Source organism: Cervus canadensis, chromosome 12, assembly GCF_019320065.1.
Source record: "Cervus canadensis isolate Bull #8, Minnesota chromosome 12, ASM1932006v1, whole genome shotgun sequence".
NCBI lineage: Eukaryota > Metazoa > Chordata > Mammalia > Artiodactyla > Cervidae > Cervus > Cervus canadensis.
Window position 1 is genome coordinate 9,329,697 of NC_057397.1, and position 26,718 is coordinate 9,356,414.

Genomic DNA, 26,718 nt, shown 5'->3' on the forward strand with positions numbered 1-26,718 from the left:
GCAGGGCGATGCACAGTCTCCATGGCAGCTCTGCCTGTCCTCATTCCACTGCATCGCCAAGCACACTCTGGACTTCCGCCGTCCCCACCTGAACACTGGGAGCGTGCAGGCTCGGCTGCCTCAGGGGCATGTGGTCTGAGCGAACCTGGGGCCACTCTTTAGGTGGGCATGTAGACTAGGCCCTGTGACGCTTTTGCTGTTAAAATACTCCGCCTCTGCTTCCTAAAGTGGCAAGAGGTTGTTGACTATGTGTGAAGTGACACCTACTGAGGGGAAGAAAGATCAAACATTAAAACCACAAGGAAATCTCTGAGTCCACAGTACCTGAACGAGTCTGGTGTTTATTTCTCTCTTGCAACAGGTGCTAAATGGGGAACTCATCAACCGGGAGCTCTAGAGGTCAGGGAGAGTAATAGTAAAGGACACAAGAGAGTGTGTTCTTGTGAGTGTGGCTGACAGGAGAGTAAAGGAGAGCTAACTTGTGAGAGATGGGGACATGATCAGCCCCTCCCAAGGGGGCTTCTCAGGTCAGCGTGTTCCTGACTAGAATGGAGACGATGCTCAGGAACAAAGCTGACTGCACCAATTGCGCATTATCTTCTATATCCTCTTCAAGTGTGTATTCTGCTGTGATGTCCCTCTCCAGATTACTAGGTCCTGCTAAATTGCACATGTTCGCACCACAACAATTAACCCAATAAAAACTGTTAAATCTATGAGTCGTCTTTCTTCTGGGGGCTTCTGGAGGCTCTTCGGATCTATACATAAATGTGCAGTTAAATGTGCAGTTCTTGACGACGAGTATGTCCCGAGAATTCAAACCTAAAAAGAAACAGAAATGAAAATCACAGATTTCATGCGTTAAACATCCAAATATCAAAGCACAGCTATGTTAACTAGCTCCATCCCTAAATATTGTTGTTGTTGTGTCATGCAGTCATATCTGACTCTTTTCGACCCCATGAAGGCAGCACGCCAGGCTTCCCTGTCCTTCATTATCTCCTGAAGTTCACTCAAACACAAGTCCACTGACTGATGATGCCATTCAACCATCTCATCCTCTGTATCCCCTTTCTCCTCCTGCCTTCAATCTTTCCAAGCTTCGGGATCTTTTCCAATGAAATCGGTTCTTTGCATCAGGGGGCCAAAGTACTAGAGCTTCAGCTCAGGGTCAGTCTACCAGTGACTATTCAGGGTTGATTTCCTTCAGGACTGACTGGTTTGATCTCCTTGCCATCCAAGGGACTCTCAAGATCGTCTGCAATACCACAGTTCAAAAGCATCAATTTAAAAAAAATAAATTAAAAAAAAAATTTAAAAACCTAGTTATTGAGGTAATACAACTGACATAAAATAAAGAGAACATATATAGTGGGGAAAGAAAGCAAAAATCCCCCAAACGCATCAATTCTTTGGTGCTCAGTGTTCTTTATGGTCCAGATCTCACATCCATACATAACTACTGGAAAAACCATAGCCTTGACTATAAGGACTTTTGTCAGCAAAGTGATGTCTCTGCTTTTTTAACATGCTGTTTTACGTGTGTTTTTTTCCCAACGAGCAAGCATCTTTTAATTTCATGGCTATAGTCACCATTCTCAGCGATTTTTGGATCCCGAGAAAATAAAATCTGTCACTGGTTCCATATCCCCCACATCTATTTGCAATGAAGTGATGGGACTGCAGGCTATAATGACTTCATTTATGAACGTTGAGTTCTAAGCCAGCCTTTTCTCTCTTCTCTTTCACCTTCATCAAGACTCCTTAGTTCCTCTTCACTTCCTGCCATTAGCTGGTCCCATCTGCATATCTGAGGCTGCTGATATTTCTCCTGGCAACGTTGATTCCAGTTTGTGATTCATCCAGCCTGGCAGTTTACAGGATATAATCTTTCAAGAAATTAAATAAGCAGGGTGACAATATACAGCCATGATGTACTCCTTTCCCAGTTTTGAACCAGTTCACTATTAGGTCTGGTTCTACTGCTGCTTCTTGACCAGCATACAGGTTTCTCAGGAGGCAGGTAAAGTGGTCTGGTATTCCCATCTCTTTAAGAATTTTCCACAGTTTGTTGTGATCCACACAGTCAACCGCTTTGGTGTAGTCAGTAAAGCAGATGTAGATGGTTTTCTGAAACTCTCTTGCTTTTTCGATGATCCAACAGATGTTGGCAATTTGATCTCTGGTTCCTCTGCCTTTTCTAAATACACCATGTATATCTGGAAGTTCTGGGCTCCTGTAATGTTGAAGCCTAGCTTGAAGGATTTTCAGCATCAACCTGCTAGCATGTGAAATGAGTGAAATTGTGCAGCAATTTGAACATTCTTTGGTGTTGCCCTTCTTTGGGACTGGAGTGAAAACTGACCTTTTCTAGTCCTGTGGCCACTGCTGAGTTTTCTAAATTTGCTGGCATATTGAGTGTAGCATGTCAACAGCATCATCTTTCAGGATCTGAAATAGCTCAGCTGGAATTCCATCACTTCCACTAGCTTTGCTCGTAGTAATGGTTGCAAAGGCCCACGTGATCACACTCTTGGATGTCTGTCTCTAAGTAAGTGACCATGCCATTGTGGTTATCCGGCTAATTAAGACCTTTTTTGTATCATTCTTCTGTGTATTCTTGATGCCTCTTCTTTGTCTCTTCTGCTTCTGTTAGATCCTTGCCATTTCTGTCCTTTATTGAGCCCATCTTTGCCTGCAATGTTCCCTTGGCATCTCTAGTTTTCTTGAGGAGATCCCTAGTCTCTCCTATTCTATTGTTTTCCTCTATTTCTTTGCATTGTTCACTTAAGAAGGCTTTCTTATCTCTCTTTGCTATTCTCTGGAACTCTGCATTCAGAGGGATCCATCTTTCCCTTTCTCCTGTGTCTTTCACTTCTCTTCTCTGTTATTTGTAAGGCCTCCTCAGACAACCATTTTGCCGTCTTGCATTTGTTTTTCTTGGGGATCGTTTTGGTCACCACCACCTGTACAATGCTATGAACCTCCGTCCACAGTTCTTCAGGGACTCGGTCTTTCAGATCTAATCCCTTGAATCTATTTGTCACTTCCACTGTACAAAGCATTTTATTTAGCTCACACCAGAATGGCCTGGTGGTTTCTCCTAGTTTCTACAATTTCAGTCTGAATTTTCCAATAAGGAGTTCATGATCTGAGCCACAGTCAGCTCTGGGTCTTGTTTGTACTGATGGTATAGAGCTTCTCCAAGTTTCCTTCCTGGTGGCTCAGAGAGTAAAGCATACGCCTGCAATGTGGGAGACACAGGTTCAATCCCTGAGTCAGGAAGATCCCATGGAGAAGGAAATGGCCACTCCAGTACTCTTGCCTAGAAAATTCCACGGATGGAGGAGCCTGGTGAGCTACAGTCCATGGGGACGCAAAGAGTCGGACACGACTGAGCGACTTCACATTCTCCAAGTGTGCCTGCAAAGAATATAATCAATCTGATTTTGGGATTGATCATCTGGTGATGTCCATGTGTGGACTCACCTCTTGTGTTGTTGAAAGAGGCTGTTTGCTATGACCAGTGCATTCTCTTGACAAAACACTGTTAGCCTTTGCCCTGCTTCGTTTTGTACTCCAAGGCCAAAGTTGTCTGTTACTCCACATATCTCCTGACTTCTTACTTTTGCATTCCATTCCCCATGATGAAAAGGACATCGTTTTTTGTGTGTTAGTTCTAGAAGGTCTTGTGGGGCTTCCCAGATGGCACTAGTGGTCAAGAACCTGCCTGCCAATGCAGGCGATGTAAGAGATGTGAGTTTGATCCCTGGGTCAGGAAGATCCCCTAGAGGAAGGTCCGGCAACCCATTTCAGTATTCTTGCCTCAAGAATCCCATGAACACCTCCAACTAATAAAAAAATTAAAAAAAAAAAAAAAAAGAATCCCATGAACAGAGGAGCCTGACAGACTACAGTCCGCAGAATTGCAGAGAGTCAGACACAACTGAAGCAACTAGCACGCACACATGTCAGAAGGTCTTCTAGGTTTTCATAAAACCGTTCCACTTCAGCTTCTTTGGCATTGGTGGCTGGGACATAGACTTGGATTACTGTGATGTTGAATGGTTTGTCTTGGAAACAAACCAAGTTCATTCTGTCACTTTTCAGACTGCCCCCAAGTACTGCATTTCGGACTCAACTTTTGTTGACTATTAGGGCTACTCCATCTCTTCTAAGGGATTCTTGCCAACAGGAGTAGATATAACGGTCATCTGAATTAAATTCTCCCTTTCCCGTCCATTTTAGTTCACTGATTCCTAAAATGTCAGTGTTCACTCTTGCCATCTCCTGTTGGACAACATCCAACTTACCTTGATCCATGGACCTAACCTTCCAGGTTCCTATGCAATAGTGTTCTTTACAGCATCAGACTGTCACCACCAAACATCTACAACTGAGGGTTGTTTCTGCTTTGGCTCAGCCTCTTCATTCTTTCTGGAGATATTTCTCTGCTCTTCCCAGTAGGAGATTGGATACTAACCTAGGCAGTTCATCTTTCAGTATCATATCTTTGCCTTTCCATACTGTTCATGGGGTTCTCAAGGCAAGAATGGTCAAGTGGTCTGCCATTCCATTCTCCAGTGGACCACGTTTTGTCAGAACTCTCCACCATGACCCATCGCCTTGGGTGGCCCTGCACTGCATGGCTCATAGTTTCATTGAGATACACAAGGCTGTGATCCATGTGATCTTTTTGATTAGTTTTCTGTGATTATGGTTTTCATTCTGTCTGGCCTCTGATGGATGGGGATGAGAGGCTTCTGCAAGCTTCCTGATGAGAAGGACTGGCTGTGGGGAAAACCTGGTCTTGCTCTGGTGGGCAGAGCCTTGCTCAGTAAATCTTTAGTCCGATTTTCTGCTGACGGGTGGGGTGGTGCACCCTCACTGTAGTTTGGCCTAAGGCAGCCCAGTCCTGGAGTCTGTAGTGTCTATGATAGGCTGCAGGCTCTATGGCCAGGCTAATGGTGATCTCCTCCAAGAGGATTTATGCCAACAGGCTACACCTCTCAGGACTGCTGCGGCCTGTGCCCCCGACCCCGCAGCAGGCCACTGTCAACCCACGCCTCTGCCAGAGACTCTCAAACATTCACAGGCAAGTCTGCCTTGGTCTCTTGTGCGGTCACAGCTCCTTTCACATGAGTCCTGGTGCACACAAAATTTTATTTGTTCAGTTCAGTTGCTCAGTCATGTTCGACTCTTTGCAACCCCATGGACTGCAGCATGCCACGCTTCCCTGTCCATCACCACCTCCCCGAGTTTACTCAAACTCATGTCCATTGAGTTGGTGATGCTATCCAACCATCTCATTCTTTGTTGTACCCTTCTCCTCCCATCTTCAATATTTCACAGTATCAGGGTCTTTTCCAATGAGTCAGTTCTTCACATCAGGTGGCCAAAGTACTGGAGTTTCAGCTTCAGCATCAGTCCGTCCAATGAATATTCAGGACTGATTTCTTTTAGGATGGACTGGTTTGATCTCCTTGCAGTCCAAGGGACTCTCAAGAGTCTTCTCCAACACCACAGTTCAAAAGCATCAATTCCTCCGTGCTCAACTTTCTTTATAGTCCATACATGACTCATCTCCATACATGACTACTGGAAAAACCATAGCTTTGACTAGATGGACCTTTGTTGGTAAAGTAATGTCTCTCCTTGTTAATATGATGTCTACGTTGGTCACAGCTTTTCTTCCAAGGAGCAAGTGTCTTTTATTTCATGGCTGCAGTCACCATCTGCAGTGATGTTGGAGCCCCCCAAAATAAAGTCTCTCACTGATTCCATTGTTTCCCTGTCTATTTGCCATGAAGTGATGGGACCGGATGCCACGGTCTTAGTCTTCTGAATGTTGAGTTTTAAGCCAGCTTTTTCACTCTCCTCTTTCACTTTCATCAAGAGGCTCTTTAGTTCTTCTTCACCTTCTGCCGTAAGGCTGTGTCTTCTGGGTATCTGAGGTTATTGCTATTTCTCCCGGCAGTGTTGTTTCCAGCTTGTGCTTCCTCCAGCCCAGCGTTTCTCATGATGTACTCTGCATATAAGTTAAATAAGCAGAGTGATAATACACAGCCTTGACATACTCCTTTCCTGATTTGGAATAAGTCTGTCGTTCCATGTCCAGTTCTAACTGTTGCTTCTTGACCTGCATACAGATTTCTCAAGAGGCAGGTCAGGTAGTCTGGTATTCCCATCTCTTTAAGAAGTTTACACAGTTTGCTGTGATCCACACAGTCAAAGGCTTTGGCATAGTCAAGAAAGCAGAAGTAGATGTTTTTCTGAACTCTTTATTTTTTAATGATCCAACAGATGTTGGCAATTTGATCCCTTGTTCCTCTTTATTTATCACAAGGCCTTAAATCCTTTTGAAAAATGTTTACGAATAACATAGTTTTGGCCACATCAGGTCTTAGATGCAGCATGTGGGAGCTTTCCTTGCAGCACCCAGGCTTCTCTCTCAGTGTGGCCCATGGGCTCCAGAGCATGAGGGCTCAGTAGTTGTAGAAGACGGCCTTAATTGCCCTGCCACCTGTGGGATCTCAGTTCCCCATGAGAGAGTCATTTCCTAGGCAGTTTGATAAGATAAGAAGTCTAGGGGTCCCCAAGGAGAGAGGGGTCTGGAATTCTCAAGGAGGAAGAAAGGACAAACTTTTTCTGTTGTTCCTCTGCATTCCTTAGGATTATATAACAATAAAGTATCATGCTTCAGGACAGTCTCTGGATTAAACCTTCTGGCTAATCCTGTTATCTTAAAATGTGAATTATGGGAGTAGGTCTGGTGAGGTCTTTACAAGGATTATGAAACAATACTGTATCCTGCCTGAGGACAGTCTCTGGATTAAACCTTCTGGCTAACCCTGTTCTCTTAAAATGCAAATTATGGGAGTAGGTCGGGTGAGGTCTTTACAACCTCCAGACATTCTTTTGATTCATTGGAGAGTATATAACTCCACTGCTAACACTAGCAAGGGGGTACTCTTTCTGTCCCCTTCTGATGCCTATGCCAGAAGCTTTCTCTGTCTCCTTTATACTTTAATAAGCCTTTATTACACAAAAGCTCTGAGCGATCAAGCCTCGTCTCTGGCCCCGGATTGAATTCTTCTCATCCGGAGGCCAAGAATCTTGGCTTCTTTTCATGGTTCAGCTACAACCTTTCACCAAACCAGGAAGTGAACCCATGTCCCCTGCATTGAAGGAGATTCTCAACACCAGAACACCAGGGAAGTCTCCACTGCCTAAACTTCTTGAGTAAGCAAGAATATTCAAATCCACTAGAATTCTCATTACTCCATGAACACCTTCACCTAGGGATGATTCTCCATCTACACTGCCAACTTATGTAGGCATCTGGCAGCCCTAAGTAATTTTACAGTCCCTTGTCAGGAAGCTATGTAAAGGAGTCGCTCTGTTCATTATTTGTCGTAAGGAATCTAGGGACCCAGAAATGAATGGAGACCAGGAAATACACTTTTGCTGATGTCCCAAAGATCACACAGACCCTCAACCAGAAAGCCCCTATAGTATGGCCTTCAGCTGATGGACCTCTACATCAGCTCTTTCTGTGGTAAGCAGTTTCCTGAGGGACCTAAGGTGCATCCATGTTTTAGGCCTGCTTTGTTGGAAAACCTTGCCAGAGGACCATGCTCTTGTGGGAAACAAGGAACTGCCTAAGCTGCACTGGGGAATCTACCTACTTGACCAGGGATGGCCAAGGAGCGGAGGCCTTGAGTGGCAGCAGTTCTTCCAGCCCTGGAGACACAGCAGGACACCTGAGGACAAAAGGGCCCACGTGGCAGGCTATGTGTCTCTGCAAGAGGCTATTACTGGTTGCCCTTGCCTCGTCCTGGAAACATCTTCTCAGGATCGGAACAGAGAGAGCAAAGAGTGGCCCTGTCCCCTGAAACTGCCTAGGCGGGGTGACTTGTTTATTGGAGTAAGAAGGTAATCTGGTACTTACGCATGGAGACAGTATAACAGCGCCTAATTTCATAAGGACACGTTCTAAGTTCTGGACAATTAAAGGTGTTTTTCACTACACACTCATAGCACTGTACGTTATAGCTCCCTAGAATAAACAGAGAAGAGTCAGACTCCTCCTTTGTTGCCACTCACCGCATCTGCCCAGCAGCCAGCCCCTTCCCTCAGCATCAAGGATTCCCTGAGGATGCACAGCTCAGTCCACAGTGGGCTCTGAGCCGGGGCAGCATGAGCTTCCTGGACTCCAGGATGCCAGGAACACCCAGGAGCTTTCTTCTTCTCAGAGACAGGCTCTCAGGAAAGGTCCCAGTCTCTCAGGGGTGTGAGCCTCTGCTTTGTGGATGGACCCACCTTTTCATGCAGAGCCTGTAGTCATGAGGGGCCACAGGCTCCCTGAGTTCCCTGCACCCACCATGCCTGCCTGTTCCAGTGAGGAAGGGCCACAGCCAGAGACTCCCCCGGGCTCACTCTGCGGCCCCTGAGTCCACTGGTCCTTAGAGGAGCCTTCCTCCATCCTGACCCTCCCCCTGCTCCCGGACACCCTGTGCTCACCAACTGCACAATTGCTAAGATGGAGATCTCAGCTGGCTAAGATGGCAAAAATTCCATTCAGACCCTTAAAATGACCCCAATTAAGTCAGGTCTCATCCTCGTCAAGAAACAGAAGCACTGATACTCACAGGGCTCAACGAAGCCCAGTGGCCATCCCATGAAGAGGAGGAAGGCAAAGAGAAGCATCATCCCTGTGGGGGCTTGAACCTGTAGGTGAGGGAAGCCAGGGCACAAGTCAGCAAGTGTGTGGCTCTTATAGCCACGTCTGGTGTCTCATCTGAACAGCACGAGTCCTGGCCACCCTTCCCACCTTCCGGCACCTCTGGCTCTCGGCTGAGCACGGCTCTGGGCAATGACGGGCTTGCAGCCCTTTCCCACACACAGTGGCTTCGCCCCGCTCAAGCCTTCATGCTAGATGAAGACATGCTCCTGCTCTCCATCAGGCAAGAGCTCGAGGCTCAGATGGTCTGTGGCTGTCTCCAGGTGACCCTCACACTCCGCATGGACCCCCTGATCTCCCTGAGGTGTCCCGACCTCAAGGCTGACCTGTGTGAAGAGCTGGAACATGCTCCATTCGGTAATTCTGACTTGTATGAGCTCTGAGAAAAATGCAGAGGGCAGTGACAAGAGTGCAGGACCTAGTGGAGAAGCAGCCAGGAGCCCAGTGCCTGTGCTAGGAAGCGTGGACCACATGCCATCATGTCTCCCGGGGACTGGGCATCACATGGCCCCACATTACTAAGGGGGAGGCCCTGCGGCTCGTCACCCGACCCACACACCAGCACTTGCTGGAGGGAAAGCCCCTCAGCACCAGGCAGTGCCCACATCTGAAACATTTCCTTGTGGGGACTCATCAGCACCCTTGAAGCTGCCAATGTCTAGGGTCCTTCCAGAAATTCCCTCCCCATCCCCAGGGGCCCCGTCTCCCTTCTCAACCGGGGCATTTGCCCTTTGTGCTCAGGGGCTCCTGTCTGAGGGACATGCCTCGCCTGCTGCTGCCTGTCACCCTGAGGAGACCCAGGGTGGGGGGCAGCCCCTGACAGGTACCTGCCTCGGGACCAGCTGAGGCCCAGGATGGGGGCTGACTGTGCATCAGCCAGCCACACCCCTCGGGTGGGGACCATCAGCGTCCTGACCCTCGGCCCCTGGCTCTCGTCACGTGTCCTCTCTCAGGGATGGCTGGGCCTCAACCTGCTTATGGCCAAAGGTCCTCCCACTCGAGGTGAACTCGGGCCGAAGCACCGGGTGCAGGGGACCAAGACCGAGGAGGGGGTCAGAGCCAGCGTCCTGCAGGGGCTGCTGATCTGCCCAGCCAGTCAGCCTCCCACGTGGTACCACCCTCTCCATGTCCAGACCCCTTCCCACCCGGTGCTGTCTGCTCTTCTTACATCTGTCCCTTCCCTCAGGCCACCCGTGCTCCCACTGCCAGTCTCAAGAGCAACTCAGACCCAGAACCACCCCAAGTGCTCCCGAAGAGCAGCCTCAGATAGAGAAACCGAGGAGACTGTCCCATCCACCATCTCATCAGGCCAGCGAGGGAGAGAACAAGACGGTGGAGGAGTAGGTGGCCATGGAGTACATCTCTCTCCACGGATACATCAGGAATACACCTTTAGACACAGAAATGCGTCCAGAACACCAGCTGAGAGCAGACAGGAGCGCCAGACCAGTGGAACAGAATATACAAAGCCACGGAAAACTCAGTAGGACAAAGGAACTAGAGGGATAAACAGGACTAAGAGCAGGACTGGACCGGCCCTCAGCCAGTGGGGAAACTGAAGCAGGGGTCTGATCCCAACACTGGGGCAATGTCTGAGTCAGAGCAGAAACATTTAAGGTTGAGAGTGAAACAGCTGATCTGTGGCCGCCGAAATGAAATGAGAACCAGACAGTCCTTTCCACAGCCATACATACTCCTGACACAGACACAGGTCCCCTGGAAGGCACGTCGGCTGGGAGCTGGAGCTTAGGGATTGTGGAGCAACCCCAGGGCGAGGGCTACTGTTGACTGTGCAAGGCACAGCGAGGGGATGTGAGGGGGGAGATTGTGGTGGGAAGTGCCTGTGGAAGAAAGCCAGGCAGCCATGGAAGCAAGGCAATACTGCTGAGTCACGTGTAGTGGATGAAGCCATCACCATAGCCTCTCTCTCTCCACGCACCAGCACGGGCAGCTGAACAATAGAGAGACTGGCCCATCAAATGCCTGACGCACTGAACCACAGAGTAGGACCCCACCCAGGGTGCCTCTCTACGTACCTAATCTGCCGATCTACAGAGTAGGACCCCTGCCACGCGGGCCCTTCTATGTGCCTGATGCACCTAATAACAGAGATGGACCCCAGGCAAGGGAGCCCTCTAAGTGCCTGAATGGGCAGAGCTACAGAGAAAGACTGGCCAAAGAGGCCTTCTGATCACCAGCTACAAAAAGACTCTGATATGGCCATAACTGCTGCAGCAGAGGCAGTCCATGTCCCTGCACACTTGGCGCTTCCAGGGTCATCTCAAGCCAAGCAGCTGTGCCACCCTCACGGTTAACTGTCATTGGGGCAGAGCTGCCGCAGGCACAAAAAGTCTTGCGTCTACGCACATAGGAGCACTGCGGTAGTGTCCAACTCTTTGCCATCCTGTAGACTGTGGCCTGCCAGGCTTCTCCGTCAGGGAAGAGGGTTCTCTGGGCAAGAATACTGGAGCATATGGACTAATACTTCTTGCCATACCCTTCCAGGGCACTATATTTTCTGCTGCCCTAGCCGACAACTCCCCTGAGTACCTGGTGCTGCCAGAAGCCCTGTGACCCAAGCAGTTGCACCACCTCCGCACCTGGCCCTCACAGGGGCAAACCCAAGTCCTCCAGGGCAGCCTCAGGAGCAAACCCCAATGGACAACCAACATGCAGAGGTGGAAATAAAACCACAATTGAAACCCAGGGGCAGTGTGGCAAAGGAAGAAGACCCAAAACCTTCCCACCAGCCTTACAAGCTGCAGATTAAACCCACAGGACCAACGAGGCAGACTCTGTGTCTATGGTATGTATAAAAGGACACTGAGAGCTCCCACAAGTTAAAATGCACTAGTTCTGATAGCTATGGACATTGAAGAGAAGAACACACGGGAGTAGGACCAGGTTAGAATATGAGATGCCCCCACAGCAGGTCCAGAGACCAGCAAAGTGTTGGAGGGCATCCTAGGGAGGTGAGGTGGACTGTGACTCCCAGTGAGGGAAAGGACTCTGACAGCAGTGACTCAAGAAAAACATTTATGATTCTTATATTTTGACTTCTTCTGTAGATTCTTTTGGGTTTTTCCTCTTTTTTTCTTTTCCTCCCCGCCGACCCCTCCCCCCCCCATTATAGTTGTTGATTGTGTTGGCACCATATCTAATTTACCTGTTGAGATTTTTTCAAAAAAACCTCTGCTTCCACATTGGGCTTTTGCAATTCTGTGTTTTCCACTTTTCTACTTTTTACCTCTTTTTTTTTAATTTTAATGTTTTAAACCTATTATTATTTTTTCTTCATTTATTCCTTCACTTTTCCTACTGTTCTTTTTCCCCTTGCACTTCATCTCTCATGTATCTGAATCTTCTTCATCTACCTCTGCTTACCTTTACACATCTATTTTTTCTTTCTTTCCTTTCGTCTCAACATATTTGCTAGCTTTATTTTCATAGCTTTATTCCCAAATTGGCACCTTGCTTTAGTTTTGCTTTCCAGATTGTGCTTTAGTTAATTTTGTTCTGGTAGATATAATTTTTGGTTTCCTTTGTTCACAAGGTCAATCTATTGTACTTTATATTTGTTGGACTGTTTTGATTTTATTTACGGGTATATGTGTATACTCAGTCACATCTTTATTCTTGTTATAAATCTCTGCCTCTATGTTGGGCTTTTGCAGTTCTGTGGAGATTTCCTTTTTCCTTTCTTCTGTGATTTTTTTCTTTTCTCCTTTTTATAATTTTAAATTTTAATTTTTTAAAATCTACCATAAATTTTCTATATGTATTCCTTTCATTGACTTCCCTACTATTCTGTTCCCCTTGAAGTTAATCTTTAATGTATATAAATCTTCTTCATCCACTTCTATTTAACTTTGCACAGCTATTCTTTCTTTCTTTCCTTTCCTCTCAACATATTTGTTAGTTTTATTTCCATTGCTTTATTCCCCACTTGGCACCTTGCTTTGGTGTTGTTTTTCAGTTCGTGCTTTCATTAGTTTTGTTCTTAACTGGTTAATATAATTTTTTATTTCCTTTGTTTGCCGGTTCAATCTACTGTACTTTATTCTTGTTGGACTATTTTGACTTTTCTCAAGGGTGTATATGTATATGTGTACATTCCATTATTTTAATCCTTATTTGCCTGACTTTGTAACCCAAAACCCCATTTGTCTGGGCTTCAGCTTTGGTTTCTTGTTTTGGGATATTTGTTTTAATCTCACTGAGTGCCATAACAAACCGCTTGGGAATCGTTCTTCCTGATCAGAGATCAAGCCCTGAGCCTTTGGAGTGGGAGCATTGACTCCAAGACCCTAGACTACCAGAGAACTAACCCTAGGGAGTATCAGATAGTGAGAAGTCACACAAAGGAAACCACTTGAATACAAGACCCAGCATCACCCAACCACCAGTGGCACCCTGAACAGGACGTCTCATCTAAACAACAAACAAAAGAAAAATACAAACTCAATCATCAGCACACAGGATTACCAACTCACTCAGCCTTGCACATCAGAGGTAAAACAAACAAACAAAAACTCAGCACAAATCTCACGCTAATAAAGGCTTACACAAAACACTGGACCAACCTTAGGAGGGCAGAAGACAAAAGGAAGAAAGAATTCAACCTTGAAGCCTGGGAAAAGGAGACCTCCAACAAAATAAGTCTAAAAAACCTAATGAAAAGGCAGAGAAATACTACACAAATGAAAGAACAAACTAGAAACACAGAAGTCCAAATAAATGAAGAAGAAACAGGCAAGCTACCTGAAAAAGAACACCAAATAATGATAGTAAAGATGATCAAAAACCTTGAAGACACAATGGAGAAAATGCAAGATTCAATCAACAAAGACCTAGAAGAATTAAAGAATAGACATAGAGAGACAAACAACACAATTACTGAAATTAAAAATACTCTAGAAGGAATCAAGAGCAGAATATCTGAAGCAGGAGAATGAATCCGTGAGCTGGAAGATAAAATGGTGGAAATAACTTCTGAACAGCCGAATAAAGTAAAAAGAAGGAAAACAACTGAAGACAGTCTCAGAGACCTCTGAAACAGTATCCAACTCACCAACATTCGAATTATAGGGGTCCCAGAAGAAGAAGAGAAAAAGAAAGAGTATGACAAAAGTTTGGAAGAGATTATAGTTGAAAATTTTCCCGACAAGGAAAACGAAATAGTCAATCAAGTCCAAGAGGCACAGAGTCCCATACAGGATAAACCCAAGGAGAAACAGGCCAAGACACATCCTAATCAAACTAACAAAGACTAAACACAAACAAAGAATAGTAAACGCAGCAAGGGAGAGGCAACAAGTAACATACAAGGGAAACCCCATATGCTTAACAGCTGATCTTTCAGCAGAAACTCTGCAGGCCAGAAGGGAAGGGCAGGATCTACTTAAAGTACTGAAAGGAAAAAAATCTACGACCAAGATTACTGAACCCAGCAAGGATCTCATTTCTTAAGAGAATTCAGTACCACCAAACCAGCTTTACAACACACATTAAAGGGACTTATATAGCCAAGAAATGCAAGAGAAGAAAGAAGACCTACAAAGCCCCAAACAATTAAGGAAATGGCAATAGGAACACATATATCAATAATTACTTTAAATGTAAATGGACTAAAAGATACAGACTGGCTGAATGGGTACAAAAACAAAACCCACATATATGCGGTCTACAACAAACCCACTTCAGACCTAAAGACACATATAGACTGAAAGTGAGAGGATGGAAAACTATATTCCATGCAAATGGGAAGCAAAAAAAGCTGGAGTAGCAATCCTCATATCAGACAAAATAGACATTAAAATAAAGAAGATTACAAGAGATAAGGAAGGACACTACATAATGATCATGGGCTCATCAGAGAAGGGAAAAAAAAATAAAAGGAATCCAGATAGGGAAAAAAGAAGTAAAGCTCTCACTGTCTGCATATGACATAATACTGTACATAGAAAACCCTAAAGATAGTATCAGAAAATTACTAGAACTAATCAGTGAATTTCGTAAAGTTGCAGGATACAAAATCAGTACACAGAAATCACTTGCATTTCTATATACTACCAATGAAAAACTCAGAAAGAGAAATTAAGGAATCAATCCATTCACCACTGCAACAAAAAGAATTAAGTATCTCGGAATAAACTTACCTAAGGAGACCAAAAACTCTATACTGAAAATTATGACACTGATGACAGAAATCAAAGATGACATAAACAGATGGAGAGATAGTCCATGTTCCCAGGGGAGAAGAATCAATGTTGTGAAAATGACTGTACTGAGAAACACAAACTACACATTCAATGTGATCCCTACCAAATTACCAATGGCACTTTTTCACAGAACTAGAACAAAAAATGTCACCATTCATATGGGAACACAAAAGACCCCGAGTTGCAAAAGCAGTCTTGAGAAAGAAGAATGGAGCTGGAGGAATCAATCTTCCCGACTTCAGATTATACTACAAAGCCACAGTCATCAAGACAGTACGGTACTGGCACAAAAACAGAAATATAGACCAATGGAACAAGCTAGAAAGCCCAGAAAATAAACCCAGGCACCTATGGGTACCTTATTTTTTGACAAAGGAGGCAAGAAAATAGAATGAGGCCCCAACAGCCTCTTCAATAAATGGTGCTGGGAAAACTGGACAGCTACATGTAAAAGAATGAAATTAGCACACTTCCTAACACCATACACAAAAATGAACTCAAAATGGATTAAAGGCCTAAATGGAAGACCAGAAACTATAAAACTCTTAGAGGAAAACATAGGCACAACACTCGATGACATAAGCCAAAGCAAGATCCTCTATGACCCACCTTCTAGAGTAACAGATATAAAAACAAAAGTAAACAAGTGGAACCTGAGTAAACTTAAAACCTTTTGCACAGCAAAGGATACTATAAGCAAGGTGAAAAGACAACCCTCAGAATGGAAAGAAAATAACAGCAAATGAAACAAGTGGAAAAGGATTCATTTCCAAAATATACAAGCAGCCCATACAACTCAATACCAGAAAAACAACAACCCAAGCAAAGAGTAGGAAAAAGACCTAAACAGACATTTCTCCAAAGACGACGTACAGATGGCGAACAAACACATGAAAAGATGCTCAACATCTCACATTATTAGAGAAATGCAAATCAAAACTACCTTGAGAGATCACCCCACACCACTCAGAATGGCCATCATCAAAAAGTCGACAAACAATAAATGCTGGAGAGGGTGTGGAGAAAAGGGAACGCTCTTGCACTGTTGGGGGAATGTAAACTGATACAGCCACTATGAAAGACGGCATGGAGATTCTTTACAAAACTACGAATGAAGCCACTATATGACCCAGCAATCCCACCCCTAGGCGTGAACCCTGAGGAAACCAAAATTGAAAGAGACACATGGACCCATTGTTCACTGCAGCACTATTTACAATAGCTAGACATGGAAGCAACCTAGATGTCCCTCGACAGATGAATGGATAAAGGAGTTGTGGTACATATACACAATGGAATATTATCCAGCCATTAAAAGGAACACACCGCAGTCAGTTCTCATGAGGTGGATGAACCTAGAACCTATTATACAGAGTGAAGTGAGTCAGAAAGAGAAAGATAAATATCGTGTCCTAACACACATACATGGAATCTAGAGAAATGGTACTGAAGACTTTTTACAGGGCAGCAATGGAGAAACAGACATAGAGAATAATAGGCTTATGGACATCGGGAGAGAAGAGGGTGAGATGTACGGAAAGGGTAACATGGAAACTTACATCACCATACGTAAAAAAGACAGCCACCGGGAACTTGGTCTATGGCTCAGGAAACTCAAACAGGGCCTCTGTATCAACCTAGAGGGGTGCAATGGGGAGGGAGACGGGAGGGAGGTTCAAAAGGGAGGGAATCTATGTATACCGATGGCTGATTCATGTTGAGGTTTGACAGAAAACAACGAAATTCTGTAAAGCAATTATCCTTTAATAAAACAAAATTAAAAAAAAAAAAAAAAAGACAAGACACACCAGGGCTTCCCTGGTGGCTTACGGAGTAAACGGTCCACCTGCCTATGCAGCAGACACCGGATGAATCCCACGTCCAGGAGGATCCCACATACCGCAGAACAGCTAAGTCTGTGTGTGCCACAATTACTGAACCTGTGCTCTAGAGACCAGGAGCGGCAACTACTGAACTCCGCCAGACCAAGAGCCCGTGCTCTGTAAGAAGAGATGCCACTGTAATGGGAAGCTCATGCACCACAACTAGACAGTAGCCCCCCTTGATCCAACTAGAGAGACGTCCACACAGGAACTAAGACCCTGTACAGTCAAAAATAAATAAAAACATAACAGTGAGAAAAATGAGAATGAAAATCCTAGGAATAAACGTACCTAAGGAGACAAAAGACCTCTACTTCGAAAACTGTAAGACCCTGATGGAAGAAATCAAAGATGACACAAACAGAGGGAAAGATATGACCATGTTCTTGCTTTGGAGGAATCAATATTGTCAAATTCACTCTCATACCCAGGACCATCTACGTACCCAATACACTCCCTAGAAAATTACTAATGGTATTTCTCAGAGAACTAGAACAAAAAATGTTTGAAATCTGCATGGAACTACAAAAGTTCTGGAACAGCCAAATCAATCTTCAGAAAGAATAGTGGAGCTGGAGGAATCATACTCCCAGACTTCCCACACTCCCAAACTGTGGCCATACTTCAAAACTACAGTCCTCACAGGGAGTAAGGCACTGACAGAGAAAGAGAAATACAGATCAGTGGAAAAGGATAAAAATCCCGAAATAAAGCCATGCACCTATGGTAAATTAATGTACAGTGAAAGAGGCAAGAATATAAAATGGAGAAAAGACAGTCTCTTCCTAAGCACTGCTGGGCAAACGGGACAGTTACATGTAAAAGAATGGAGTTAGAACATTCTCTCATACTGTCTACACAAATAAGTATATTCATGACCTAAATGTATTCATGACCTAGATATGAGGCCAGACTTGATAAGACTTCCAGAAGAAAACATAGGCAGGACACTTTTGACGTCAAGCACAGCGATACCTTGTGGATCTGTCTACTACAGAAATGGAAATAAAAACAAAATTAAACAAACCAGGCCCCATTAAACTTAAAAGCTTTCGCGCGGCAACTGAAGCCATAAACAAAATGAAAAGACAATCTAGAGAATGGGAGAAAACATTCGCAAACAATGAGACAGACAAGGGGTTAATTTCCAAAATGTACAAACAGAATCAACATCACAATATGGATATTAAAAAATGAAAAATGGGCTGAAGACCCACATAGGTATTTACCAAAAAAAATAAAATAAAATAAAGGTGGCCAAAAGGCACATGAAAGATGTTCAACATCACTAATTATTAGAGAAATGGAAACCAAAACTCTACTGAAGAAATATCACGAGACACTCGTCAGAAGGGCCATCATACAAAAATCTCCAAAGAATACATGCTGGGGAGGGTGTGGAGAAAATGGAAGCCTCCTACACTGTTGATGGGAATGTAAACTGATGCAGCCACTCGGGAGAACAGAATGGAGGTTCCTTAAAATATGAAAATCACACCTGCATATCATCCTGCAATCCCCCTTCTGGGCATAGATCTGGGACAACCCATAAGTCAAAGAGACACATGTACCCTAATGTTCACTGCTGCACTATTTACAACAGCTAAGACACGGAAGCAGCCTGAATGTCCACTGACAAAGGAAGAGGTGAAAAAGATGATGCAATATTACTCAGCCAATAAAAGAACTAAATAATGCCATCTTCAGCAATAGAGGTGGATGGAACTAGAGATGATCATGAGGCCTCCTGGGTGGCTCAGCGGAAAAGAATCCACCTGCCAATGCAGGAGACGTGTGTTTGGGCCCTGAGTCAGGAAGATCCCCCGGAGAAGGAAATGACAACCCACTTCAGCATTCTTGCCTGGGAAATTCCATGAACAGAGGAGCCTGGTGGGCCACAGTCCACGGGATTGCAAAGAGTCACACTTGCCAGTTCACTGAGCACGCACCCAGCTTGCTTACAGGCTTCCTGGCAGTCTTCCCAGGTCACTACGGAAGGTCACTTCCTGACAAGCACAGGAACCTCAGGATGGTCTGGGACCCACGAGAAAGGACAAATTCACCCAAACCTTAGGTACGGCACACGATGTCTGATGGCAATTATCTGATCTGGCTCCTCAGCCTCGAGCAAGCTTTAGAAGTCCAATCAGTCACTCATCATGAAAAGTTCCAGCAAACAGTGTTTTGAATTCTACACGGTCAACCTCTATTCTTGTTGCACTCATCGGAATGATCAAGCCAAGCTGACTGCAACTAGACGAACTGGCAAACGCGGTCTCACTATGGTTGTCTCCAATAGAAATGGGGGTGACCGAGGAGAGAGAATATTATGTTTTGGTAATACAGCTGAATGAATATCAGGTTCTACTGCTGCTGTCTACCTTTTATGTTATGTTTCTGAACTGTAAACTGGACTAAACCCTGAATTCTTCTAGTCCCATTCCTCAAAATTTGGCTACATCCTTCCAAACTAACATTTCCTGTTTCCCTCCCACCCTCTTGACTTGTGGTCATTAAGAACTAAAACTGCCCTGTTTTGAATGCCATGCAATACAGGTGGACAACTCTGTCTACACTTCTCAGAAATTACCACAGCTCATGTATAGACAGTCATGGTGCCTGTTGCCATGTGGGCCACTCAGGACCAGCACTCAAGACCATCAAACTGCAAACCAGGAAAATCTGTCAATTTGCCACCACCTGCCCTCAAGGTAAATGCTTCAAATCCAATATAAGAGCTCTGCTATACTGGCCGCCCTCAACACTCAGAAACTGGTTTATCATTGGCTTCCATCATTCACCATTACTTCCTTTTGTTTCCATGGCAATGCCTCATCAAGTACCCACCCGGCTTCTCCCACAATGAAGGGCTAACTTGGGATGCCAGCTGCATCACTGCATCCTAAAATGAGACACAATTACTTACAATTACTTAACTGACCTCTGTTCAAGACTAAGAGTGTAATTCAATGAAAAATGGGGAGACCTACCACCTCAGCTTTACTGTGTGAACATTCCAGGCAAGGTGACGAGGACACTAAGAAGGCTCAAGGCAGGCCTTCACAAAATACACAAACTCTGCATAATGATTACTTTGGTTTAATATGACTTAAGAAATACCCAGTACAAGAGGACACGCTCTGACCCTACTTTGTTCCCCTCAAAGCAAGAGGCAAAACTCCCAGGGAAGGTATGCCACCTACCTTAGGAGGATGGAGAGCATCCTTATCATCAACGACAGGAAGATATTGAGACTGAGTGGGGGCATAAACAAACTTTGTTACTTCTTCATTAATGTGGTACACCAAGGAGAAATCCTACTCTTATAAATTCTTCTCAAAGAATTAATTCTTTATCTAAAAGGCTACATAAACAGCCTCCCGTGGTCACTTCTTAAGTCCTACCGCTGTGGGGCCTCCACACCTACAAAATGAAATTGGTTTTCCTTCTGTTAATATCACGGCTGACATCGACTTGATTACACCAGGCAAATGAACCTAGAAGGCATTACAACCTCCACTAAGAGAAAGAAATGAACAGAAACACAGAATATCTGAAAATGAAAACTCACGGAATGAGATGACAGCTAACCAGATGCTAGAAAACAGAGCAATAGGAAATGTGAAGAAAGGTTTACACAAAATATCCAAACTGATACTCAGAGAAACAAAAACAAAGGAATGAACAGAAGTGCCAAAGGGGGACTCATGGGTCAGAGTCCCACACCTAGCCTCCATGTAACCAGATTCCTTGAAGGAGAGGACAAAGAGACAGCGCCAATCTCTGAAGAAATAATGCCAGACACGACAATTTCCCAAGACGACTTGGGCCATCAGCCCACAACCCAAAAAGTTCAGTGTGGCAGGTCAACAGGAAATCTCACACAAGGAAGATCAATCTGAGACGGACCACAGCTGAACTGTGGAGCACGATTCTTAGTCAGGGACAATCTGAACGTGAGTCAGAGGAAACCCAGGCAGTACCTTCGGGCAGCAACCACCTCAGCCATGTCTGGTCTTTCCACAAAAAGCCAGGAGAAACTTCTGTTCCTCAGGGACAATCACTTCCAAATGCTGTAGGGTGAAGACACTGTGCACCAGGACCTCTACTCTAATGAAGGGAAATGATACGTCAGAAATGAAGGTAAAATGAATATGCTTCAACACAAGAAGAGTTTCCCTGTCTACTTACCAGCAGGTCCCACTACAAGACACCTTAACTGCACATCCCAGTTAGAAACAAAACACATGAAACTAGAGCCCGAAGCAGAGAGTGTAATAGAACTGAGATGTGGAAACGCCTCCATTAAAATCAGGCAGAGTGAACTTGCAGGCAAAAAAGGTAACAGGAAAAAAAGACCCTAAGAGATGAAGGAGGACGGCGATTTCATGTCCATAAGGGACCCTGAACCTCAATCAAGAATACCATTCCTAACTACAGGAATATTAAGCAACATAGGAGTCACCTCCCCCGTCTGCAAATTAAAAACACAGTTCCAAAGTAATAATGCCCTCCCTCATTCCCACCCGCTTCACTCCCCGTAGAAAACAGAACCTATTTTGGGCACCACGATAATAAAAATATTACAAAACAAAACCAGACCTAAACAGCCTCAAGACCCGGCAGGAAAAGTAGGGAGACAAGCATACATTAGCGATGCGGAAATGCTGCAGACCCGGGGTCCCATATTCCATCTCAAAAGCCAAGCAAGTGACAGCCAATTCAACCCGAAACGAAGGACCTGACAGCAAAACGGGCCGAGAATGGAAAGGGAGGGAGTGCTACGTGTCAGGAGGAGGCTCCTCTACCCAGGGCCGAGGCTGCTAGATGGATTGGGGCACCCCATGGGCGCCGGGTGCTTTGGGGTTCCGTGGTGTGAGTGGCACCAGCAGGATCCCGCAACCTTGTTCTAGGGGCCAGGGGCCAGGGCCAAATCCCAGAATCTGCCGACATTGATCTCACGCCGACTCCGGGCCTGTGGCACAGCCCCCACCTCCCGTTCGTTGCACACCCTTCCAGAACCTTCAACACTCCCCGTGTCCCGCCCAGAGCTTCGGAGACCTAGCTCCTCCACAAGCCCCTGACTTCACGCTCCACCCGTCGTCTTGTTCTGTGCTACAACTGTCGTGTGCTGCTAGAGACGTCTCCGCGCTCCATGTCCTTCCCAGGCGTCCCCAACGTTCCCAGGGGGGATCCCATGTACCGGCAGACCTCTGGAGCCTTCAGTCCCCGTGCTCTGCGAAGACCTTCTGGAATCTTCCCTGATCCTCGCGTCCTGCCAAGAACCGTGGAACTTCCCCGCCCCCGTGTCCCAGCCAGACCGTGGAATTTCCTTTCCACTTCCTCCCGACCCCACCCTTGTCTTGTCCAAACCTTCTGGCACCTTTCTGGACACGACCTCCAGGGGTTCCACAGGCTATAGGTAGTGCAACTGCCGCCGGCGTGTGAGGACAGGCCGCTCAGGCTCGGCGCCCACACTCCACCCGGAAGCACTCAGCGGCCTCCCCATCAGGCTTTGCGCGGCTTCCAGAAGGTTTCGCCGCGCTCGCGGGTGGGAGCGCCTTCAGGGGCAGTCTAGTCAGACTGCCTGGCAGAGGGCGACGCCCGAAAGTGTTAGGGAACACGCAGCGGGGAGACGGTTCCAGAAGGTCTGGGCAGGAGCAGGGGGTGGCGGGGCGTGGCGGGGCAGGTTCATGCCGTGACATACCCCGGCATCACAAGTCTTCCATGACTGACAGTACTAGCGTTCCTGCTCTGTTACAGTGAAACGGAGGGAGAATCACTACTCGAGAGAGAACCAGCAAATCTCCACATTCTTAGTAACTAGTCCTAAACCAGTTACACAGAAGAGAGGCCCCAGCAGAAACTGGGTAACAGTAAGGTCTAAGGAATGTGAGGTTACCACAAGTTAGAAGTGCAGGGAAAGGAGTGGAAAAGGTGCTTAGTGAAAATATATTACGTTACAGGCATCTAGCAGAAGAACAGGGTGAAAATTTTCTCAGCCTCCATTCAGGAAGTTAGGTCAGACTAGCTTACCTACCCAAAGACATGATGAAGGAAATACAAAGAGGAGAGGAAAAGTGAACAGGAGGTAAACCCAGAAAGCCAAAGTTGGTTATCTGGAGGCATTCAAAGTATTGGCGAAACAGAAGAGGCAACAAAGAAAAATACTCATTCCCAATATCAGAAACAGAAAGGGAAGTGTAAATCAGCCATCATCAACCTTATAAAGAAAATGAGTGGCTGCGATGAGTAGGCTTCCTGTGATAAATATCACATTCCTGATGAAATGGACTAAAACCTGAAGAACACTGGGAACCAAAGCTGACTCACAATGAGAGTGTAGGCTGAAATAATCAGACTCCTTTTTGAAAGATTAGGTACCATGTCTTCTGTTGAAGACTTGAAAACTAGAAAGATAACCAAGCAGATGAATGCTAATTCCCAATAGAGTATGGATTAACCTACAAATTCATTGAAATTGAGTCATTCTGAGTCTCAGCAGGGTGTGTGTGTGTTTCTGTGTGTGTGTGTGTGTGTGTGTGTGTGTGTGTGTGTTTATCCATGATGTACAGGTGGGAGGGGGAAGCTCTGGGAGGTGACCAAAGCCCAGGGCATTCATCTGCTCCTTGAAAATGGGAATGGTGGCTTTTTCGCAACGGGTTTGCCGCCAGGACACAGGTGTCGTGAAAACCACCGTTAAACCTAAGCCAAAATGGGAAAAGAGAAGACCCACATCAACATCGTTGTCATTGGGCACGTAGATTCAGGGAAGTCTACCACGACTGGCCATCTGATCTACAAATGTGGCGGGATCGACAAGAGAACAGTTGAGAAGTTCGAGAAGGAGGCTGCCGAGATGGGAAAGGGCTCCTTCAAATATGCCTGGGTCTTGGACAAACTGAAAGCTGAACGTGAGCGTGGTATCACCATTGATATCTCCCTGTGGAAATTTGAGACCAGCAAGTACTATGTTACTATCATTGATGCCCCAGGACACAGAGACTTCATAAAAAACATGATTACAGGCACATCCCAGGCTGACTGTGCTGTCCTGATTGTTGCTGCTGGTGTTGGTGAATTTGAAGCCGGTATCTCCAAGAATGGGCAGACCCGTGAGCATGCCCTTCTGGCTTACACTCTGGGTGTGAAACAACTAATTGTTGGAGTTAACAAAATGGATTCCACTGAGCCACCCTACAGCCAGAAGAGATACGAGGAAATTGTTAAGGAAGTCAGCACCTACATTAAGAAAATTGGCTACAACCCCGACACAGTAGCATTTGTGCCAATTTCTGGCTGGAATGGTGACAACATGCTGGAGCCAAGTGCTAACATGCCATGGTTCAAGGGATGGAAAGTCACCCGTAAGGACAGCAACGCCAGTGGAACCACCCTGCTTGAAGCTCTGGATTGCATCCTGCCACCAACTCGCCCAACTGACAAACCCTTGCGTTTGCCTCTCCAGGATGTCTACAAAATTGGTGGTATTGGTACTGTCCCTGTGGGTCGTGTGGAGACTGGTGTTCTCAAACCTGGCATGGTGGTCACCTTTGCTCCAGTCAATGTAACAACTGAAGTGAAGTCTGTAGAAATGCACCATGAAGCATTGAGTGAAGCCCTTCCTGGGGACAATGTGGGCTTCAATGTCAAGAACGTGTCTGTCAAAGATGTCCGTCGTGGCAATGTGGCTGGTGACAGCAAAAATGATCCACCCATGGAAGCTGCTGGCTTCACAGCTCAGGTGATTATTTTGAACCATCCAGGCCAAATCAGTGCTGGATATGCACCTGTGCTGGATTGTCACACAGCTCACATCGCTTGCAAGTTTGCTGAGCTGAAGGAGAAGATTGATCGTCGTTCTGGGAAAAAGCTGGAAGATGGCCCTAAATTCTTGAAATCTGGTGACGCTGCCATTGTTGATATGGTTCCTGGCAAGCCCATGTGCGTCGAGAGCTTCTCTGATTATCCTCCCCTGGGCCGTTTTGCTGTGCGTGACATGAGACAGACAGTCGCTGTGGGTGTCATCAAGGCAGTGGACAAGAAGGCAGCTGGAGCTGGCAAGGTCACCAAGTCTGCCCAGAAAGCTCAGAAGGCTAAATGAATATTATCCCCAACACCTGCCACCCCAGTCTTAATCAGTGGTGGAAGAACGGTCTCAGAACTGTTTGTCTCAATTGGCCATTTAAGTTTGATAGTAAAAGACTGGTTAATGATAACAATGCATCGTAAAACCTTCAGAAGGAAAGGAGAATGTTTTTGTGGACCATATGTTTTGTGTGTGGCAGTTTAAGTTATTAGTTTTTAAAATCAGTACTTTTTAATGAAAACAACTTGACCAAAAATCTGTCACAGAATTTGAGACCCATTAAAAAAAGTTTAATGAGGAAAAAAAAAAAAAAATGGGAATGGTGACACCAACATGCACCTTCTGGGAAAGCTGGCAGGGGACGGTGAGATGACTCGTGACCCCCAAACTATGGATCCCCCAGGCCCAGGGAGGGCTCTAGCTGGGTGCCTGCTGGGTCCCTGGGAGAGTGGGGAGCCCACGACCACGCCCCTGTCTTAGACTTTGCCACCCTTGGACTCATGTTCCTGGAGGAAAGAAGGATGTGGGCCTTGAGAACACACTCCATGAGGGGTGGGGGCTGTGCTTGGGATCTCTCACTTTTCTGACTGAGAAGGGGCTTGCAGGCCACCCTCCCACTCCCTGCCAGTGACCCTGTCTTCTGGGTTCTCTGCTCCTCAGCTGGATCAGCCAGACCAGACAGACAGGGCCTCGGCCACATTACTGCCCTGGTTGCCAGTGTGTCAGTAGAGTCTCTGAAGTGCCCCCCGTGGGACTGCAAGCCCCCATTGGAAGAGATCCTTGTTGGCTCCTCAGAGGGCAGGTGGCAACCAAGCGGAGTAGGTACAGTGGTCCCCAGGGCGCGGAGTGTAGCCAAAGCTTGCTCTAGATCTAGACTGTAGATCGAGCCTCTGTCTGCCACTGGTCTAGTGGCTCAGCTTCCGTGTGCTCACTGCACAGTCCGTCTTCAGTCTCTGGCTGGTAACTGAAGCCCTGCTTCAAGCTGCTGCAGGTCAAGGCCACCTGAGAGCACCACTAGAAGACACACTGACTCCTCACCCCATTTAGAAATGAAACACATGACAACTACAGCCCGAAGTAGAAGTAATAGAACTGAGATGTGCAAAGGGCTCCGTTCGTATCAGCTAGTGTGAACTTCAAGGTGAAAACATGCGCGCGAGAGAAAGGAGGATGGAGATTTTGCATCCAGAAGGGATTTTGAAACTCAGAGTACCTTTCCTAACTGTATTAAGCAAGAAAAGAGTCATTTCTGCTGTTTGCAAATTAAGAACACAATTCCAGATATCAATGCCCTCCCTACTTCGCACCCTCATCATTCCCAGCAGAAAATAGAAACTATTTGGGAAACGTGATAAGAAAAGTATTATAGAACAAAACCAGACCTGGCAGGATAAGAACAAGAAGGTAGAGAAGCATGCAGAAACGCTACAGACCAGGGATCTCATTTTTCAACTCAAAAAACCCGGAAAGTGACAGCAAATTCAACCCAAAACAAAGGGTCTAAAACAGAAACAGCAGAGAATGGAATGGGGATGGATTGCTATGTGTCGGGTGGAGGTTCCTGTAGCCAGGGGTGGGGCTGCTAGATGGACTGGGGAAGCCCAGGGACCCCATAGTGGGGGTGCTTTGGCGTTCAGCTGGCAGAGTTGTGTCAGCAGGATTCTACAACCTTGTTCTGGAGAGCACGGTCAAATGCCAGGATCTGTCGACACTGATCTGAGGCCTAGTCTGGGGCTCTAGCCCCCCACCACCCTTGACCTGCCCAACTTTCTAGAACATTCG

At 46.0% G+C, this 26,718-nt stretch overlaps 2 protein-coding genes across 10 annotated transcripts; one reads left to right on the forward strand and one right to left on the reverse strand.

Moving 5' to 3' along the window:
* Positions 1-301: 301 nt before the first annotated feature.
* LOC122451166 (glycosyl-phosphatidylinositol-anchored molecule-like protein) lies at positions 302-22,500 on the reverse strand. 9 transcript variants are annotated; one of them, XM_043483756.1, is made up of 6 exons: positions 22,221-22,500; positions 20,831-20,952; positions 9,070-9,122; positions 8,652-8,730; positions 7,952-8,059; positions 302-822 (listed from the first exon to the last, which is right to left on the reverse strand). In XM_043483756.1, exons 3-6 carry the CDS (start codon positions 9,088-9,090, stop codon positions 524-526), a joined length of 507 nt encoding a protein of 168 aa, XP_043339691.1. In that variant the 5' UTR covers positions 9,091-9,122; positions 20,831-20,952; positions 22,221-22,500; the 3' UTR covers positions 302-523. The 9 variants fall into 9 exon arrangements, with proteins under 9 accessions (XP_043339691.1, XP_043339689.1, XP_043339690.1 ...); XM_043483754.1 differs by having other exon boundaries at positions 20,831-20,957; XM_043483755.1 differs by lacking the exon at positions 22,221-22,500 and adding an exon at positions 22,051-22,087 and having other exon boundaries at positions 20,831-20,957.
* Positions 22,501-23,491: 991 nt separating this feature from the next.
* Positions 23,492-25,234, forward strand: LOC122450881 (elongation factor 1-alpha 1-like). Its single transcript, XM_043483235.1, has one exon. It carries the CDS (start codon positions 23,563-23,565, stop codon positions 24,949-24,951), a length of 1,389 nt encoding a protein of 462 aa, XP_043339170.1. The 5' UTR covers positions 23,492-23,562; the 3' UTR covers positions 24,952-25,234.
* Positions 25,235-26,718: the final 1,484 nt, after the last annotated feature.